This window comes from the organism of the source record quoted next, unplaced genomic scaffold, assembly GCF_019419815.1.
Source record: "Pyrus x bretschneideri cultivar Hongxiangsu unplaced genomic scaffold, Pyrus_bretschneideri_v1 Contig3, whole genome shotgun sequence".
In the NCBI taxonomy this organism is placed as follows: Eukaryota; Viridiplantae; Streptophyta; class Magnoliopsida; order Rosales; family Rosaceae; genus Pyrus; species Pyrus x bretschneideri.
Window position 1 is genome coordinate 5,275,442 of NW_025999612.1, and position 19,598 is coordinate 5,295,039.

A 19,598-nucleotide genomic window follows, 5' to 3' on the forward strand; every position below is an offset into this window, starting at 1 on the left:
AAAATAATTTTTTTCTTAACGGGTCGAAAGGGGTTCTTAACGGGTCACCCGATAATGACCCAATTAGTTATCGTGTTGACCCAAAACCCATTATTTTCATGTCGTGCCACTATATTGTGTTAGAAACTGCCGAGTCTAGTTAAAACCTAGTTAGGTGGCAAAAACATAGTAGGAAAAATGATCCTAATCGTAGGGAAAAATAGTACATTAAAATCAAGCAAGTATCTTCAGGATACTCCCCCTGAGTTTGACACAATTCCAAAGAGAAATAGCAATGTTACAACTCAGAAAGTTTACGCATACCAATTCCATGAACAAGCTTTTGAAACGTCATCTTCGACAGTGATTTGGTGAAGAGGTCGGCCAGATTGTCTTGTGAACGGATTTGCGTGACTTCAATCTTTTAATGCTCTTATTGTTGATGTGAAAAGAAAAACTTCGGCGCAATGTGCTTGGTGTTATCTCCTTTGATATAACCCTTCTTGAGTTATTCGATGCATGTTGTGTTGTCTTCAAAGATCGTCGTAAGGACATCTACAGCAGGGTAATGATCGCAGGAGCTTCGAATATGGTCCATTACTGCTCTCAACCAAAAGCATTCTCGAGTTGCTTCATGTAAGGCGAGAATTTCAACATGGTTAGACGAAATGGCAACTAAGGTCTGTTTAGTTGACCTCCAAGAGATTGCGGTGCCTCCAACGGTGAAGACATAACCCGTTTGAGAATGCATTTTGTGCAGATCAGACAAGTATCCTGTGTCGACATAACCAACAAGGCGAGAATCGACTCGAGAAACAGAGGATACGACATCAATCGAGGATCTGTAGAGATAGAACAAGCCCAAATCCATAGTACCCTTAAGGTAACAGAAGATGTCTTTCACACCAGTCCAGTGTCTGCTTGTAGGTGCATTACTGTATCTTGCCAAAAGATTAACAGCGAAGGAGATGTCGAGTCTAGTGTATTGAGCTAAATACAATAAAGTGCCTATTGCACTTAGATAAGGAACTTTAGGTTCCAAAATCTCTTCATCATCCTTCTTTGGACGGAAGGGATCTTGTTTTGCATCTAGCGATCGAACGACCAAAGCAGTACTCGAAGGCTTTGCTTTATCCTCATTAAAGCGGCGCAACACCTTTTGGGTGTAGTTCGATTGATGTACTAGGATTCCATCCAAACAATGCTCTATCTCGAGACCGAGACAATATCGAGTCTTACCTAGATCTTTCATCTTAAATTTCGACTTCAGGTGCGCGATAATTCTCGCGAGCTCTTCAGGCGTTTCGATAAGATTCATGTCATCGATATATACTACAACAATCGTAAATCTGGAATGTGACTTCTTAATGAACACATAAGGGAATAGTTCATTGTTCATATATCCCTAACTAGTCAAATACTCACTCAGACGGTTGTACCACATTTTTTCGGATTGTTTCAAACCGTAGAGTGAACACCTCAGCCGAATTGAAAACATGTTCCGATGTTTGGAAATATTTGAACCGGTCAATGAAAGTCCTTCGGGAATTTTCATGTAAATTTCCATATCAAGATCCCCATAGAGATCTGCGGTTGCTACGTCCATCAGCTGCATACTCAATTTTTTGGAAACTACCAAGCTGATAAGGTAGCAAAAAGTAATCACACCCATAACAGGTGAATAAGTTTCGTCATAGTCAATCTTAGGGCGTTGTGAGAAGTCTTGTGCAACAAGACGAGCTTTGTAACGCACAATTTCATTCTTCTCATTACACTTCCGAACAAAAGCCCATTTGTAACCAACGGGCTTCACATGTGGAGGATTATGAGCTACAGGTCCAAACACCTTACATTTCGCAAGCGAATCGAGTTCAACTTGGATTGCTTGTTTCCAGTTTGACCAATCAGTTCTACATTGACATTCATCAACGGAACGCATTCCAATGTTATCGTTCAACATGATCTCAGTAGCTAGTGCATATGCTAATACATCATCGACAATCATCTCATTTATATCCCACACATCATCTAAGCTAGCATAATAGACCGAAATCTCACGATTCTTGTGAAGAGGATTTGTCTCTTCAAGGACGCTTCCATAATCTAGAATTTCCTCCTAAATTGGATAGAATGAGTAAGCGCTAGTCGGATTCACGATAGGCTCTTCAGAACCTTGTGCTGTGGGTTTCCTCTTCCGGGAGTGTGAATCCTTTAAACCATGGGGTCTGCCACACTTTTGTGTAAGGGCAAATAATTGGCTAGCCGCTAATGTACGTAGATCACCAAGATTGGCAACCCGAACCTCCAGGAGGGAAGTCCATCGTACATACATCCATCTTTGTAGGCGTATTTGCAGCTGGAATATGTGATCTTGTCAGGCGCGCTAGATTGGTGAAAGCATCTAGCATGCTCTGAGCTATGCTCTAGAGATCTAATATATGCTGCACTTCAATTTCAGACTGAGCGGTGCGAAGATCTAAATGACACAAAGTGGAAGTCATCCACGATAATTCGCGTCGTTTTTCAAGAACGTTGACGTTCTTATCTCCCTCTAACAACGGGAAGACTGTCTTATATAAGTGACAATCCGCGTAACGAACGATAAATAGATCGTCTATCAAAGGTTCTATATAACGAATAATCGAAGAAGAATCAAATCTGACATACATTCCCATCATTCGTTAAGGCTTCATTTTTGTACGTAAGGGCGGCAAGATCGGCACATATACCGCATAACCAAAAACGCACAGATGTGATATGTCGGGTTCATATCCGATAACCAACTGAATGGCACTAAGTGGTTATGTCGCAACAAGCCTCAGGCGGACCAACTTTGCTGCGTGCAATATTGCATGGCCCTAAGCAGCGATCGGAAGCTTGGTACGTATGACCAACGATCAAGCAATCATTTGTAAGCGCTTAATGAAAGTCTCTGCCAGGCTGTTTTGGGTATGAATATGGGGTACGGGATGTTCAACTTCAACCCCAACGACATGTAATAGTCATCAAAAGTTTTAGATGTAAATTCTCCAGCATTATCCAATCAAATAGATTTGATCGGATAATCATGGTGGTGTGCCCTGAGCTTGATACCCTGAGCCAACAGCTTGAAGAATGCAGTGTTCCTTGTGGACAACAAGCACACGTATGACCAACGTGTAGAAGCGTCAACCAAAACCATAAAGTATCTAAATGGTCTGCATGGAGGGTGAATCAGTCCACAAATGTCCTTCTAAATCCGTTGTAGAAAAATAGGAGGATTTGAACGAATCTTGTGATAAGAAGGCTTAGTAATAAGCTTTCCCATAGAACATGTTTGACATGTGATTCCTTGGATCGAACCTAAACTTCGGGTTAGTGAATGCCTGTGTGATGATTTGAGGATTTGGCACATCACTATTTGTCCAAGATGTCCCAAACGATAATGCCAAAGTGTAATTTCGTGCGCGGTTCAGGTAGTAGGGCCAGCCACATAGTGGCATTCTAGAAGGCATATGGTCGTAATATACAGACCACTCGGGATATGCTCCATCTTCTCTAAAATGCACTTATGGCCATATTCGTAGGAAGTTATGCACATAAATTCAACTCTGTTTTCTACGTGGGTTTCAGCGTGATAATTGTTATCTCTAATATCCTTGAAACTTAACAACATTCTTCCAAAACGTGGAGAATAGAGTGCCTTAGCAATGGTCAAGATTGTACCATTGGACAACATTATACGTGCATTACCATATCATTCTATCAGGTTGGATAGGGCTGAGAGGGTTGTCAGAGGTGAATTCTTAGGTAGGAAGTTAGTGAAATAGATGGGTTCACGCAATACGGTGTGCATGGTTGCACTATCTGCCAGACAACTAACTTCCCCACTAACCATACCTAGAATGAAAAATTAATTTGAATTGGTGACATGCATAAAAGTTCTAACAACAAATAACAATTCAAAATAATTTCATTTATTCAAGGATGGTAATTAATTAAAACTTAATATCCAAAAACAAATCACCAACAAATAATCCAAACATAAAGGAAAATTGTTCAAAAATCAACCAAAAACAAAAGGGGGGTTCAGCCACTAGGTGGAATTCGGCCCCATTGTGCAATTTTAACTAACTAAAATTGTTTATGTCTAAGATTCTAATCTTCCATAGGGGTGGTATCCTCTTGAAAGTCAGAAACCTCCATCTTTGTAGTCTCCGGTTCATCCACTTGCACGAAGTTTGATTCAACCTCCATTAAGGCTGCAAAAATATCGAGATAAAAACCGTTGTTTTGAAATAACCTAATTGTATGATCATATGGATGAATTGGTTCAATGTAGAAAATCTCCTCGTCAAATTCCTAAAAGGAGAGACGAAATTTCTTCATCCCCAAGAAGTACAAGTTGTAATAGGAAATGATAACTAGAACCAAATCTAATCTAAGATTTACACAATCACATATAAACTAGGAAAGTTTACAACAATTATTACAACTCTTATAAGTTTATCACAAATTAAAAGAAACATTGTCAGAGGTAGATAAAAAATAAGGAATGGGATCCTCTCCGGATCCCTTCCTCCTAATCCACAAAGTCCGGGGATTCGAGCCATTGAAATTTGATCCAACGGCTAAAGTTATTATAACTTTTTAAAGTGGACCCTTGTTTGCAGCCGTTGGATCAAATTTCAACGGCCCAAATCCCTAGACTTGGTGGATTAAGAGAAAGGGATCCGGAGAGGATCCCTGATGAGTCGATATTATACTATATATTTTACGCTAATCTTAGTAATAATTTATTGGTTATTATGTGTGAATTTTGATACTTTGAATTATATTTTTAATGTATGACATTCAACTTCCTTTGAAGCAAAAAGTGATCAAATGGACAAATTTTGGAGTGATTCCAATTGGAGATTGTTTGTGAGTCTTTCAAGATGATTGTATCAAAATTCTAGATTTTTCTACCAAACCGTTTGACCGTGACAATGAAATAAAGACCCGGCGTAGCTTTTCCAGATTGACGTTTATGGACGTTTTGGGTATTTTAAAGGTCAAGATGACATATTTTAAGGAACATTCCTTCTGAGGATTTGTAGGGGACATCTCCATCTTTCAAAAGAGACCTTTTGAGACCAAATCGGAATTGATTTGATCTCCCAAAGATTGATTTTCTGAGAAGTCCGAATTTTAATTTAAATAGGAAACCTTTTATTTTCTGTTTTATTATTTTATTATGTTTCCTAGTTTTATTTTAAGACCTTTTAGGGTTTTATTTTGTAGTAGTATAAATAAGACTTTTTAGCCATTAAGGTTGCGAGGAGAAAAGACAGGGGGAGAACGCATAAAATTAACGCACGCACTCTCGAGAGCTTTTGGATTCAAGTTTATTTGCAAGGTGTTTTCTATCCTTATTTTTAATAATATTTTGTTTATGATTGTTAATAACTAATTTCCGTTTGCTAGGGTAAGGCCATGAGCCTTAGCAAGAATATTTAGCTTCTTTTCAATTTGTTTATGATATTATGCATGCAAGTTCTGAATTATTATTCATCGGTTTATACTGTCTAATTGTCTAATAAAACAGAAAATAAAAGGTTTCATATTTAAATTAAAATTTGGACTTCTCAGAAAATCAGTCTTTTGACCAATCAAATCAATTCCGATTTGGTCTTAAAAGGTCTCTTTTGAAAGATGGAGATGTCCCTTACAAATCCTCAGAAGGAATATTCCTTAAAATATGTCATCTTGACCTCCAAAATACCCAAAATGTCTATAAACGTCAATCTAGAAAAGCTGTGCACTGGCCTTTATTTCATTGCCACGGTCAAACGGCTTGATAGAAAAATCTGGAATTTTGATACAATCATTTTGAAAGAATCACGAACAACCTCCAATTGGAATCACTCCAAAATTTATCCGTTTGGTCACTTTTTTCTCCAGAGGAATTCAAATGTCCTACATTAAAAATATAATTCAAAGTATCAAAATTCACACATAATAACCAATAAATTATTACTAATATTAGGGTAAAATATATAGTATAATATCAACTCATCAATCCCTTTCCAAAAAATAAAATAAAATTTTTGTGATGTAGGTAGAAAATATTAATTAATCTATGATAGAGGCAGACTATGAACAAAAACCTATCGTATAGATAGATAATACAAAATAATTTGTGATACAGATAGACTATGAATAAAAACATATCGTATAGGTAAATATAGGTAAATAACACAATTACTTTAAGATGGAAAATTTTGTGATATATAGGCACAGGCCGACGATTCGGCGAATGCCCTACTACACCTTCCTAAGTAACAGGTCTTCTGAGACTTCCTTCTTATATGTACAAAACGTATCATGTCTCAAATGGATCTCTCTCTTAACATAACACCGTTGGTTTTATTTCTGTCTGACTCGCAAACAGAAAAAGTATGCTAGCTAGCACGCTAGAACTAGCATTACCTCAAACAACCACCCCTTCCTCCTTTAGTAGCTCTGCGGCATGTCTGCCTCTCTGAGCTCCAATTGCTTACAAAGCAACACCTAGAATGAAAGAGCTTGACTTTAAAACCGTTGAAACCGAAAGCTATTAGTGATATACTCCACCCTTAGTTTCGCCGAATCGTCAAGTAAGAGCAATCATAAACGACCGGACAAACTCATGTTGGCGATGCCATGGTCAAGTAAGAGGGCGACCCATTCACCTCAAAAGAAAAATATCGCCTCTCAAGTAAGCCAAACGATTGACGTCAAAGAAAAGGACCACCCATCCAGCAAAGAGCGAGGTCTTTCAGCCAAGTACTTCACAAAAAGAGTGGAAGGCGATAAAGACACTTAGACAACATTTTCGGGTCTTTTTTTTTTACTGTAAAAGTGGCTCGGAAGAAGAATCACGCCTCCAGTCGATTCTGCTTCATGTCTGACTAGATAAGTCACAAGGCCTGTCCTTCTTCAGGCCCAGGTCATCTAGTCGGGGTCGACCACAATTTCCCAAGTAAGAAAGAGATAGAATTTCACAAGGCTAAGGCTAACTTCCTTTCCGACCAATAGATGTCCAGGAGAGCGAGGCGTTGTGTATATTCATTCGATTCTGATCAGCAACTGAGTGAATCCATCTCCATTGGTTGTGCCTTTACTTCGTAACCATCTCTGTCGAGCTATTAAATTACTTCGCGGCTTCTCCTGCCACGGTAGTCAGTAGGGGGCTAATAGCTTGAGTTAGAAGTAGGAGACGATCAGAGTTATTTTATATAGGCTATTTACGTTTAACAAGTTAGAAGATGTTGTCAATGATCGAGTATCGAGAAGAGTTGGATGTGAACCCCTCCCATGAGAAAGGAGCCTAGCAGCCTCGATACGCCGAAACCTCTTATTTTGGTCCTTAGGCTAACTACGACTAGTCAGGAATTTCGTAATGATAGAATTTTTTATGGACAATGTTGTATATATTAAGCGATAAACGGAATAAAGATATCTTATTTACAAGTAAAAAACTATTAAATTATAGTATTATATAGCAATAGAGTTTCATAATGCAGATATTTCATAAAATGATGAAAGATTTTTGGTAAACCTTGCATTCGTGTCATGTTTCTCTTGTTCGTGTCATTTTTGTAACATACCCAATATCTTAATAATTCATGTCATGTAACACACGTTATGAATGAGTAATATGACCCGATCAGAACTTGACCAAATAATGTCAATGAATAATATGACCCGACCCGTTACCCATTAAAGAAAATATATTTTAAATCAATAAATAATCAAATGAAATATGTAACATTAAATTAGTATCTACATACCACATAAGTGAGATCAAAGAATCCAATGGTAAGGATTTAATCTCACATAAATGAGATTAAATCCTATGGCTATTGTTGTAGTAGGGTTTTTTAATAATTTTTTAACTAATGAAGAAGCGTGAGAATGTAAAAAATATATATACAAATTAACGCTCGTAATAACAAGATATGCAACTTTTGTGAAGAGGATAACTCCATAATTCGCCATCATAATCCCATAAACCATAAATTTAATTTTAATTCTTCTTACCAAACTTCATTTTTATCAGACTTTCTTTTTTGAAAACATGACCTTTTAGCGGATGAAGAAAGATAAACAGTTCAAATAGTTGATGTGAGTTCAGATTTTTACGGTTAGTAAAAATAGTGCTCAGACTTTATAAAGTCTCTAAAAACTATATAACATTGATTCATATTTCAATTAATCGTAAACATCGGAATGTGGTATCAAAGATCCGAGCTGTTCATTTTTCTATATCCGCTAAAAGATTATGTTTCCAAAAAAAAAAAATCAAAAGAACGAAATTCGGTGAGAAAAGTAGAGTACAAACCACAATCGAGGTTAAATATAAATCTAGGGTTTAAAGATGGTGCCAAATTTCGGACTTGATCCCTTCACTAAAGTTGTAAAACTTGTCATTACGAGTGATTATAGATTTTTTTTTTTTTCACACTTCTACATTAATTATCATGAACTTTTATTAATTTTGTACTCAAACAAAAATACTATTCATGAGGGTTTGGAGGTTTTAAAAAACGATGTGCAAAAAATGCAATAAAAAGCGTTTATATATTCTTTTCACACTTTTCACACTTGTACATTAAATAATATGAATTTTTATTAAGTTAGATGCTTCATTAGTATGAATTTTTCCCGCTTGCACATTAATGGGTAATCCGATAACAATTCAACTAGTTAACATGTTGATCTAAAATTTGTTATTTTTATATCGTTTTGAGTAAAGTCAATAGACCGTGCAAGAAATTATAATGTCTAATTTTTGAGATGAATAAGAAAGAGTAGAAAATACATAAATTGAGCCCACGTATCAATTTGTCTCCTGTTTCAAAGTCACCATCCACAATCCTGGTCAACCTAAACTTGTTTTAATCTTCTTCTTCAAAAATAAATAAATAAATAAATAAATAAAATAAAAACTTGTTTTTCCCTTCTAAACACGTCCTGAGTGACGTCATTTTCGATTTTCTGCCAACGCCCGGCACCTGTATTTACTAACATACCCCCTTTTTCTCCTATGTTAATGTTATCATATAACTAACAGATTTTGCAGGATATTTCTTTGTTTTCATACGTATGGAATATTTCTTAGCTCTAATTTTGACCGTTAGAGATCTATACTTCTATAATTTAGTTAAGCATGGAAACAACTCAAATTGGATTTACGCGTTTCTTCTATAGTTTGGTGCTTGAGGATTTTTTTCGTTAACATTAACAGTTTAACACCCATAAATGTCTTTGAAATTGTTCTATTAGGAACACTATTCTAAAAATTCTTGCCTATGGGATAGGCGGTTGATCATTGTCCTTATTAATGCTTAGACGTTTGAAAATCAAGAAATGACGCCTAGTCCTCTTTAGGCATCCTCCTAGCCCAACTAAGCGTGTGTCTGGTCCGCCTAAGCACTTGTCTAGGTACTCTTACTTAAATAAGAAATCAATAACTTTTATTTTGCATTTTATTTTTGTTCAATAAATTGCAAGACTTATTGAATACTTAGATTAACACTCATTATATGATTGTCCTCCATATTTTCAATATATTATAATACTTTAATTTATGTGTCATTTTATTTTGCAATTTATGTATTTCAATACAATTATGTATTTTTGAAGTATAAATCGACACTTATGCATACGATATAAAATAAATTTACTTAAATCCGCATAGTCCGCCTAGGCCCCACCTAACAACCTAAGCGCTAGTTCCTAGCTCACCGCCCGACCAACGTCTTGTGCCTTTTAGAACCTTGATTAGGAGTAGGTGCGGATTAGTTTGGTTTCCTCAAGATACAAATTGAACTAAATATAAAGTCAATGTTTGTAAGGCCTAGTAACATAATTAATTTAAATCAATGTATTAGAAACCGATTTGCGTCGGTTATTGCTTGTCATAAACGATAAGCAATTCTATTTCTCGATCGCAAGTTAGAAACTTCAACAAAATGAACACTAATTGAGAAAACTTCCCATTATTGGAGTTAGGTTTTTCAATTTTGGCATTGAATAGTTGATATCAATGTGTAAGATGAATTATTATAGTAAGCCAATAAGAAAAACTCTTATGTCCCTTCGAGGACATCTGATAAAATTGGAACGATACATAGAAGAATAAGATAAACTCTAAGTGCCAAAAAAAATATAGGCAATTTAGTTCCATTTAAGCAGTTTATCAAACCAAACTAATTACAATGTATTTCTTAATACATACAATATCATTTACATTAAGGTCTCATTTGCCAGTTCAGATTGTACTGACTATTCAGTCGGATATGATGAATAGTCATTAAAGCGTACTGACTAAATTAGTCGGGCGTTTGGTGCAATATCAGACTTTTGATCGTATTATTTATACTATATTTAGTATTGTACTGGATAAGAGGACTTCAAACTATTATTATTTTTAAGAGATAAGAGGACTTCAAACTATTATTATTTTAAGAGAAAAATTGATGATTAATAAAATAAAGGGGGGGGGGAACAAAATTTTGACTGGTCCTTGTTTGTTTATTGAATTTTTCTCATATTTATACATATTAAAAACCATATAAATACATAATAAGGTATAGCATCACCTTGAAAACCACACAAATACATAATAAGGTATAGCATCACCTTGAAAACCACACAAATACATAATAAGGTACAACATCACATTGAATTCCATTGAAAGAATGGCATAGCAAGCCATATAACGAAATCAAATAAGGTACAACATCACATTTGACACCTAACAAAGGTACAACAAAGATGACTAATGCACATATAACCATTCCATCTTTGGCGAGTATACATGGCAATCATGTCATGTTTATTATGTTCGTGTTGTTTTCGTGACATACCTGATATCTTAACGGATCGTGTCATTTCAAACCCATTAAAATGAATGGGTAATATGACCTATCCTAAACTCCTGCAACATAAAGGAAAGGGTCCGTGTAGCTACTGCGCCCGCCCCTTCTGGGCAACAGGTTCGAATCTACTAAAAAAAAAAGAATCTGCATCAGAAAACCACTCTTCTGCTAGGTAGCTTGTGGAATGGTCGTGAGCAGACCTTTTTGGATATATAACCCAAGTCGATAGTGGAGTTACAAGAACATCCATCTATTTCACGTTTGGTTTAGAGAGCACTTTCTTCGTTAAGAATTTCTCGTCCCCCTTTGTGTAAATTCCCCTGCAACAAATTAAAAACTTGCAGGGCTCTATCTATTTCCCTTTCTCAAGCCGCGAAGAAAACCCCTTCCCTTTCGAACTCCACATCTTTTTTTACTCTATATATCTTTTCTTGAGAGTATGCTATGGGTTACTTGAATGTCGTGGCGCCTGATACTCGAACATTGATTCGAGGCATTTTCTCTACCCCTTTTTACCTTGAAAAATCAAGAGCATCCCGCGTCCTTGAAATGATAACCATCTTTCAACTAACCTAGCCTCCTCTATACCTTGGGACCACCAAGAGATAGTACAAGAATATTCCCTGTTGTCCAATGTTTGCGTTACTAAAGCCTTAGGTTCTCGGGGCATTGGATATTGACCAATGTTTGCGTTACTAAAGCCGACATTCTCGTTTTTGCGGCGGAATGCTCCCCTACAGAGGCATTTTTACACCCTATAGCTTCAGCAGTGCAAGAGCGCTCGATTAGTGAGTTATTACGCACACTTTCAAGGGTGGTTGCTTCTAGGAGTACCTCTTGGCTGTCTCTGCACCCCTACCTTCTTTATCACTGAGCGGTCATTTAAGGGCCTTGGCTGGTGATCTGGGTTGTTTCCCTCTTGACAATGATCTGGGCTGTTTCCTAATTGAGAGAACAAATAAAAAAACACAAAGGATTTCACTTGCTTATTTGAGTGAATAAACCTCTTTTTTTTTTTTACTTGGTTTATTTTTCCACCAATATTGTATCAATGTTGTGTCGTATGGAAATATAAATATTAGATATGGTGAAATCCAACACAATTCTTTTTTCTTTTCTTTTTTTTTCCCTAATTTTTTCTAATAATTCTAATTGATTGAAACTGGAATTGTCAGTTTATCTCTACTAATTAATAAAACCTTATTTGTTAATCAAAAGAGGGTGAAAAGAAAAATTAATCTTCTATCACTCAAAAAAAAAATGATGGGCAATAATGTAATTTCACATGCCCAAATTTTACTGTTTTTTATTCAAGTCTTACCTATAGGTAATGTTGAAATACCTTTAATATTTATAAATAAATAAAAATTAAGAAAAAAAGAAAAACCAAAAACAACTTCCCACTCCCCAACGTTCTCCTTCCTTCCCTCTCTCCTTCTCACTTTCTAAAAAAATATGTTCATACACACAAAGTGTGTAGAGAAATGTTAGTATTTATAAATTGTTTTCTCTTTTGTCTTATTTTCTCAACATTATATTAACAATGGTATGAGGACACATAAATCGCATAAACCACACAAACAAATCACTGGAGTAACACAAAATCTACTACCTAAACCCGCTTAAGGCGTTACAAACTAAATTTGGAACTAAACTAAAGTCAATGTCCAATGACGCGTCGTGTTGACAAGAAAGACACGAGTACAGACGTGGAAGAATCGGTATGCTTTGCACATCTTTGATGGTTTTTGGTCAATCACCCTACAAGATATTAAGCTTATCGACGGTTAAATCTGCAAATTATGGAAGACCACGTGCCCATTTTTAACAAGTCAACCCAGTCGAGTTACATCCCCCTACGCCATCCTACGCCTCTCGTACGATGAACCCAAACTTACGGCAACCCCCTCCCTCCAATCACGTGGCCGGTGGCCCCATTGCCCTTTGCCCGCCTTTCACTCCCTTCCCTCTCTCAAATAGTCAATCCTCTATCAAATAGTCAACAATTTTCAAAATCCCAACTGCCCCACCTGCCCGAAATACTACAACCCTCAGGTATATATATCCCCCAACCGCTCGTTTTATTCCATTCACACAAATATTTGAAAAATGGCCAAGCTCCTCATCACCGTCGCCGCTCTCTTCTTCCTCTTCGCCCTCTCCCACGCCCGCACGTCGTCCGACCTACCCGCCAACGAAATCAACGGCGGCGATCCAGCCGGCGCCAAGTTACCCGAATCCAGGCCCAAGCCTAGACGGCCCGCCACCACCATCCTCTTGCCTAGCGAGAAACCCGTCGACGATCCTGCAACCGTTCCCGAATGGCGCGAGATCGCCACCTCGAAGCTTCCGGAATCTGACGGCGCCACCATCTTAGCCAACGAAGAGTCGACCGAGTTCCAGCACAGTGAAACCGTCCCGTTGACCGTCATAAGTTTCCGCCCCGTCAACCACCACTTCCCCAGGCGCCCCTTCCCGTTGTCTTTCCGTCACGGGCACCGCTGCCGCCACGCCCACCGCCCCCTGCCCCCTCGCTTTCACGGAGGCAAGCGCGAACATCGCGAGGGCGAGGCCGTTTCGTACGGCGACGATATGCTCGTGGCGTCCAGCGACAACATGGGGTTCGATCCAGCGTTTCGAGGCGGAGCGCGCCAGATCCCCGCTAGGTGGGTCAATATCCGCCACGGTGGGCCGAGGTTCCCGTTCAGGCATGAGGAAGACATGGAATTCGAGAGGCCTCATCACCATCACCACCGCCGCCACCACCATGAACACGACCACCGCGAAGAATTTGAAGGAACAGAGAAGCAGCCGAGAGAGCACAAGCATGATCATGAGCATCATCGGGGCGGTTTGATGAGGAGGGTCCGCAAGTTTTTGAACCACTTATGAGCTTTGAAGCCATTGATTGATTCCCTCATATCAACCTATCTGTCTGTTTTCGCTTACTACTAGTTTCTGTAAATAACTTTGCATCCATTAGAGATGTAGCATCGTATTTATGTTTGTATAATCGTAATCATATGGATGTATGTATTTGTATTGAGTATGAGTGGATTGTGTTTATGTATTTGCACTTGATAAATTTGAATTTTGTTTGAGATTATTGGTTCGTTTTGCAAATCTCAATTATTGAACTGATTAAAATCAAATACTAATGACATATCGACTACATACTTAAAAGCGAACGGTTCAGGGACTGAGAATTGTAAAATCATCATTTTATTCATTTTCCCAAATATAAGAAATAGGATAGTTGGATAGCGAAAAATAACAACAAAAAAACTACAGAGCTGAATTCTTGTAGCTTGGGGGAACAGAGAGGAGGAGTTTACATTTAACTTTTTAGTAGTTGGAACATGAAGCTGTTTCTTGGGCACCCCTCAGTTCCGAGCATTGCAAAGGGCTGACCAGATGAGCAGCCCCGCTGACGTCCGAGCACTTCCATGGTGGCGTTCTTGATCCCATCACGCCGTGGAGGTTGATGTTGGAGAGGCAGATTCCGGTGAAAGGGGAGTTCTTCACGCCCAGGATTAGACCGGCCTGCTGAACCTGCACGCCCCAGATGTCCTTGAATGTGATGCCCTTCACGACAGGGAGAGCGTTTGGGTTGTATTTTTCATCCGGGTGGCCTCCAACATCTCCTGCAATCTTTATTCCCTTCCGCGCTTTTTCCATGTACACGTCTGACACAGTGATGTTTCGTATGAACCCTCCACGACCAATGTTTGTTTTGATGTGGATGCCAACTCCCATATTGTGAAGGTTTATGTGTTCGACCAGGACATTCTCGACTCCACCAGAGGTTTCGCTTCCGACTGCAATTCCAGAAAATGGGGATGATCCTCTAATCCGGCGGATGGTAATGTCAAAACTTGGGCGACCGTAAGCTATCCCGTATTCATCCCATCCACTCTTTACAGCCACGAGATCATCTCCAGTGGATATGTAGGAGTCCTCTATGCAGACATTAGAGCTTGAATCTGCACAAACGAATACAAAGATAGATATCATGAACATAAAGGCTTCGCACTCTATATCGAGGAAAATAGACAATTTGTGATTTCTTCAACTAATCCTGACTTTATCTATACAATTTTGTAGATAATTCCAATTGAGAAGTAATGGCGCGCTCAGTGAACAAGATGCGGCTTATTTAGAAAATTTATAGATAATTCCAATCTAGCAGCAGGTAACTTTCTTTCTCAGTGAACAAGATGTGGCCTATTTAGAAACTTCCCATCTACCTGGATCTACTCCATCGGTGTTGGGAGAGTCAGATGGAGCCAATATTGTGACATACCGGACAACAACGTTGCTGCAGAGAAGAAAGAACGTATCAGTCTAAAATTACAGCTCAATAATTCTACAATATTCCTTGCAGAAGGTGCATTCTTAACCCAAGTGCCTCCTGATAGAATAGAATAATGTTTATTATAATTTTCTTTTCCATTTAACTTTTCTGTATCCAACTTGGAATCGTACCATAGAATCAATTTGATCTACCAAAGTAGATTCCCTAACGGCCGGTTACCTGTACAGTCGAACACAACACCTAGTACATGTATAATAATAGCTTCAAGAGTATATACACGAAACGAATTAAGATGATATATATCAGTTTTAGGCCAGTAGATTTGATCTAAGTTCAGCTTATAATTTCAATATATTGGAAAAGTCATGGAAAATTCATGAAGCATTTAACAGTAATACATACAAAATTTCCTACCTAATCCTAATTAGATAGCATTCAACTTCAGGTTGAACTGGTTATACAATTTACCAAGTTACCAACCCTCTACAAAAATATAGTTCTCTTCAGCTACTGACAGAAGTTTGGAATCTATTAGTGAAGTGAGTTAAGCATTAGAACGTTAACATGGTAAGTGGCAACCATCCTTTGTACTATCCCTCAATTAACATTTCTGATTGACTTGGACAATGCGTATGGACCCGTCAATGCCCTTCTTTATCGCAAACTTATAACTTGATTCCAAGTTTCTTCAGACTAATTCCATTACCCTTTTATTATCACACATATGGAAAAAGTCCTTAATTAATTAAACATTCTTAATTCATGTGGAGCTGGAGCCCTAAGCTGACAAGCTATCCGAAATAAAAACAAACGTACAAAAAAGGGAGAGTTTGGCTGTTACCTGCAATACACAGGGTGAATGTTCCAAAAGGGAGAGTTCTGGAAAATCACATTGGAAATGATAATGTTTTTCGAGTTCATGAATTCAATGAGATTTGGTCTAGTATACTGAAGAGTTCTTTGCCTCCACATGTTCCACCATACATCCCCTTGGCCATCAATGGTTCCGTTCTCACCTGAAAAGGAACAATTTATTAGATATAAGGTATCTATACAACAAAAAACAGAAGCTATGCCAACTTATATACCTTGATAACCACATCAAATATCGTTGAAACATACCAGTGATAACCACATCATGAACTCCATCTCCATGGATAAAGCTTATATACCTTCCTCCAGGGAGCTCCCTCCCTCTTCCATAAGATGGCAAAGGAGCAATCAGCGGCCAATTCCTAGTGTCCTGAAGCATTAACACATGAAGAGAGTTAGAAGGAGCGGAACATCACATGAAACAATGGCAATCAAATATATCAACATTCACAAAAAGTGTTTAATTTTATCACAGAAAAAGGAGGATTTTTTTTTTTTTTCTGATTATACAAGGATATAAAAGTGAAAATACAGAAGTGAACCATACTGCCGGAATCAGGATTTGCAATTTTGCAACATTAATATTTAGAACAATGCTGCTGGAATCAGCAAAAAACAAAAGTGAAAATTTTGAAAATGATGTAGGGGTGTGCTATCCACACACCCCTCTTTACCTCTCACACACCCCTTATTAATTTATGTCCGTTGATCTTTTTCAATTCATCCGATCTGACGGCTGAAAACTAAAAAGGTGTGGGAAAAGTAAAAAAGGGTGTGTGGATGGATATCACACCCCAATGATGTATTGATGATTTACCTCACAAAATGCAGAAACAATAGTGGAAACTGATCTCATTTGGAAAAACTTTCGGTATGAGAGTTAAAATTATTGCACTTCTAATCCCAATAAGGACAACAAACGAAACTAATGATTTGTTTGCTGTGTCATCATTTAAAATTGTAAATTTACAAAGACCGAATTTTCTATCCATAAAGAAGGAGAATAAATGTAAAGATGCTTATGAGAAAAGCAACCACTAGATTTACTGCTAGCACAATTACACCATTATGCTAAAGCATTTGAACATGCCAGTTAACTCCAAGTCCAAGTTAAAAAAGAACTGACCGAGCAAGTGTGGCGCACTTTGTCCCGGTGATTAGGGTGGCACATTCTTTTCCCACATTAAACAAGAAATCATACCAAACTCCAGGACAGGTTTCCCTTTCATGACAGTTAAAATATAAAGGGCCAACTACATTTTCCACCCTTCAAGTTTGAGGTGATTTTCAAAATGGGTCATGAGGTTTCAACTTTCTCACATTGTACCCTAAGGTTTTGACTTTTGACATTGTATCAACTGACACCTTTTGTCTCTTTGGATGTCTAATTTTTTTTTTTTTTTTTTGGTTAATGTGGTGCAAATGTGGCTTACAAAGTAGGGTCTCAAGCTCACCATGTCATCAATTAATTGACATACAATCAATCAGAAAGAAGGCACAACCTGATACAATTTCAACACCTTGGGGTGCAATATGAGAAAATTAAAACTTTAAGGCCAATTTTAAAAATAACCCCAAACCTAGAGGGTGTAAAATGTAGTTGACTCAAAATTAAACTTAGCAATTTAATGGTGATTTGGCTTATGGCTTATGGCTTTAAACATAGAATAGACTGTTTAATTAATAGAAGACATAACTTTAGAGGAATGGCTTCAATAATAACATAATAACAAACCTAGTTTTGAGTTTTTCTAAATAAAAAATAGTATCCTAATCCAAGCCATTCTTATCTGTGTAGGATCAGCAATATACTAATCTCTATATTGGGGTAGATTCAAAGACGACAAAAACCAGTGGCAAACCCATCTAGCTGTCCAGCAATCTGATTTCATCAATCCTATAAATGTTATGCACATGCAGACATGCTGCTATAGGCCCACCTTGTCTTCCTACTTTAATCCTGGTTCCACCACAAAGCCTCAAGGACTCCATACACAGGCATTCTTGCTAAGCCACACAAACCCAACACAAATGGGATTTTAAACACAAACCCTAAATCACCAAGAAACACAAAGTAGCATCTTGCACAACCTGAAATAACCCACTTATTTGCGGGACCCCACACTCTCGAGAATGACTTACATGGGACGGGTTCACTACCACCATAATGTCTCGTTACAATGAAACAATGTCATGTGTAAGTTTCTCAATAATGTGGCATTGAATTACTGGATCAGGATGCCACATGGCAATGAACCCATCCCATGTAAGATAGCGCTCTCCAATTGGGTGGGATTCATTCCAATGAAACAATGTCATGAGTAAGTTTCTCAATAAATGGTAATGGTGTTGCATTATTGGATGACGATGCCATGTGGCAGTAAACTTGCTTAATGTAAGTTAAAGCCCACCCTCTCGCGTTGAGTAGGATCCGTGTGAGCGCAAGTGAGACTAAAATACAGGGTTTCATGTTTTCTTGAGAAACTGACTGAGAATGACCCCGTCGGTCACCCCTACCAGGTTTATCTCCTCATCACATTAACTCTTTCGATAAAAATAGACATCCCACTAAAACTTAAGCAAAAAAAAAATGTAGATCAAAACTAAAATTGGGTCCTAAAATTAATCACTAGCATAGTAAAAATATCAAATTACAGAACAAAATTCAGATGAACTTACTGAATTGGTGATAAACAAGCACGCTGGATTTTTACCTGGGTGGCTCTGATGACAGCACCTTTAGCCAAATAAAGAGTCATGTGGCTAGTGAGGTTGAAGCTCTCTGTTAAGTAGACCCCAGGAGGTATGTAAAGAAGCGTACCACCTCTCCTCTTCAAATGCTGAATCCGATAAATCGCCTCCCGAAACGCCTTGGTGTTCAGCGTAACGCCGTCGCCAACGCCACCAAAATCCGCTATCGAAATCTTGTCGTTCCGGTAACTCATGGGCACTATCCCGGAGCAAGTCACCGGGTCCGCCGCCGAGAGCGAGAAGTAGCTGAGGCAGATGAGGAGTGAAAGGGAAAGCCAGAGAGAACCCATTTCTCGTAGTTTCGAGCAACTACGAGGGTAATTGCGGGATTGAGATGAGCTCCAACGAGAAGGTTCCAACAGTCGAATTTTTGGTTGAGATGCGAAATGGGGTTTGCATTAATTAACCGAAAGCAAGAAGCTTGCGGTTGAAGATCTTACTGGGGAGTGGTTGTGGGTTTTGGGAAGCTGATCTAACGGCTGAGAAGAGTCGTGAGGGTGGTGGGAATTCGGAATCGGAGGGTTCTGGAGCGGTGCTTTTTGTCTGCGAGTGATTGTCTCCAACGGCCAAAAAGGGAGGAGGGAGCTTGTGAGTAGAGGAACGTTGGGGAGCTCAACACTTTATGAACCTCGGTCGGTGGTTGATAATATTAGTACTAGGGTTGGGCAAACGGATCCTGGACCCGCGGGTAGGGGCGGGTACCCGTTGTTTGGGGCGGGTAAGGGCCGGGTCCAAAATTTCTAAACACAAAACGGGGCGGGGCGGTTCGGGTATACCATATTAGCGGGGCGGGG

General features: G+C 38.4%; 1 protein-coding gene across 1 annotated transcript; it reads right to left on the reverse strand.

The window, feature by feature from the left end:
• Positions 1-14,071: 14,071 nt before the first annotated feature.
• LOC125479767 (probable polygalacturonase) lies at positions 14,072-19,494 on the reverse strand. The gene is made up of 5 exons (XM_048589642.1): positions 18,768-19,494; positions 16,303-16,423; positions 16,022-16,196; positions 15,113-15,183; positions 14,072-14,848 (listed from the first exon to the last, which is right to left on the reverse strand). Exons 1-5 carry the CDS (start codon positions 19,092-19,094, stop codon positions 14,211-14,213), a joined length of 1,332 nt encoding a protein of 443 aa, XP_048445599.1. The 5' UTR covers positions 19,095-19,494; the 3' UTR covers positions 14,072-14,210.
• Between the last annotated feature and the right edge of the window lie 104 nt (positions 19,495-19,598).

Coding starts and splice junctions, on each gene's coding strand:
- LOC125479767 (XM_048589642.1), bottom strand. CDS start 19,094: ATGGGTTCTCTCTGGCTTTCCCTTTCACTCCTCATCTGCCTCAGCTAC. Junction 15,184..16,021: donor ATTCACCCTGTGTATTGCAG/GTAACAGCCAAA, acceptor TCTTCTCTGCAG/CAACGTTGTTGTCCGGTATG. Junction 14,849..15,112: donor CACCGATGGAGTAGATCCAG/GTAGATGGGAAG, acceptor TCGTTTGTGCAG/ATTCAAGCTCTAATGTCTGC.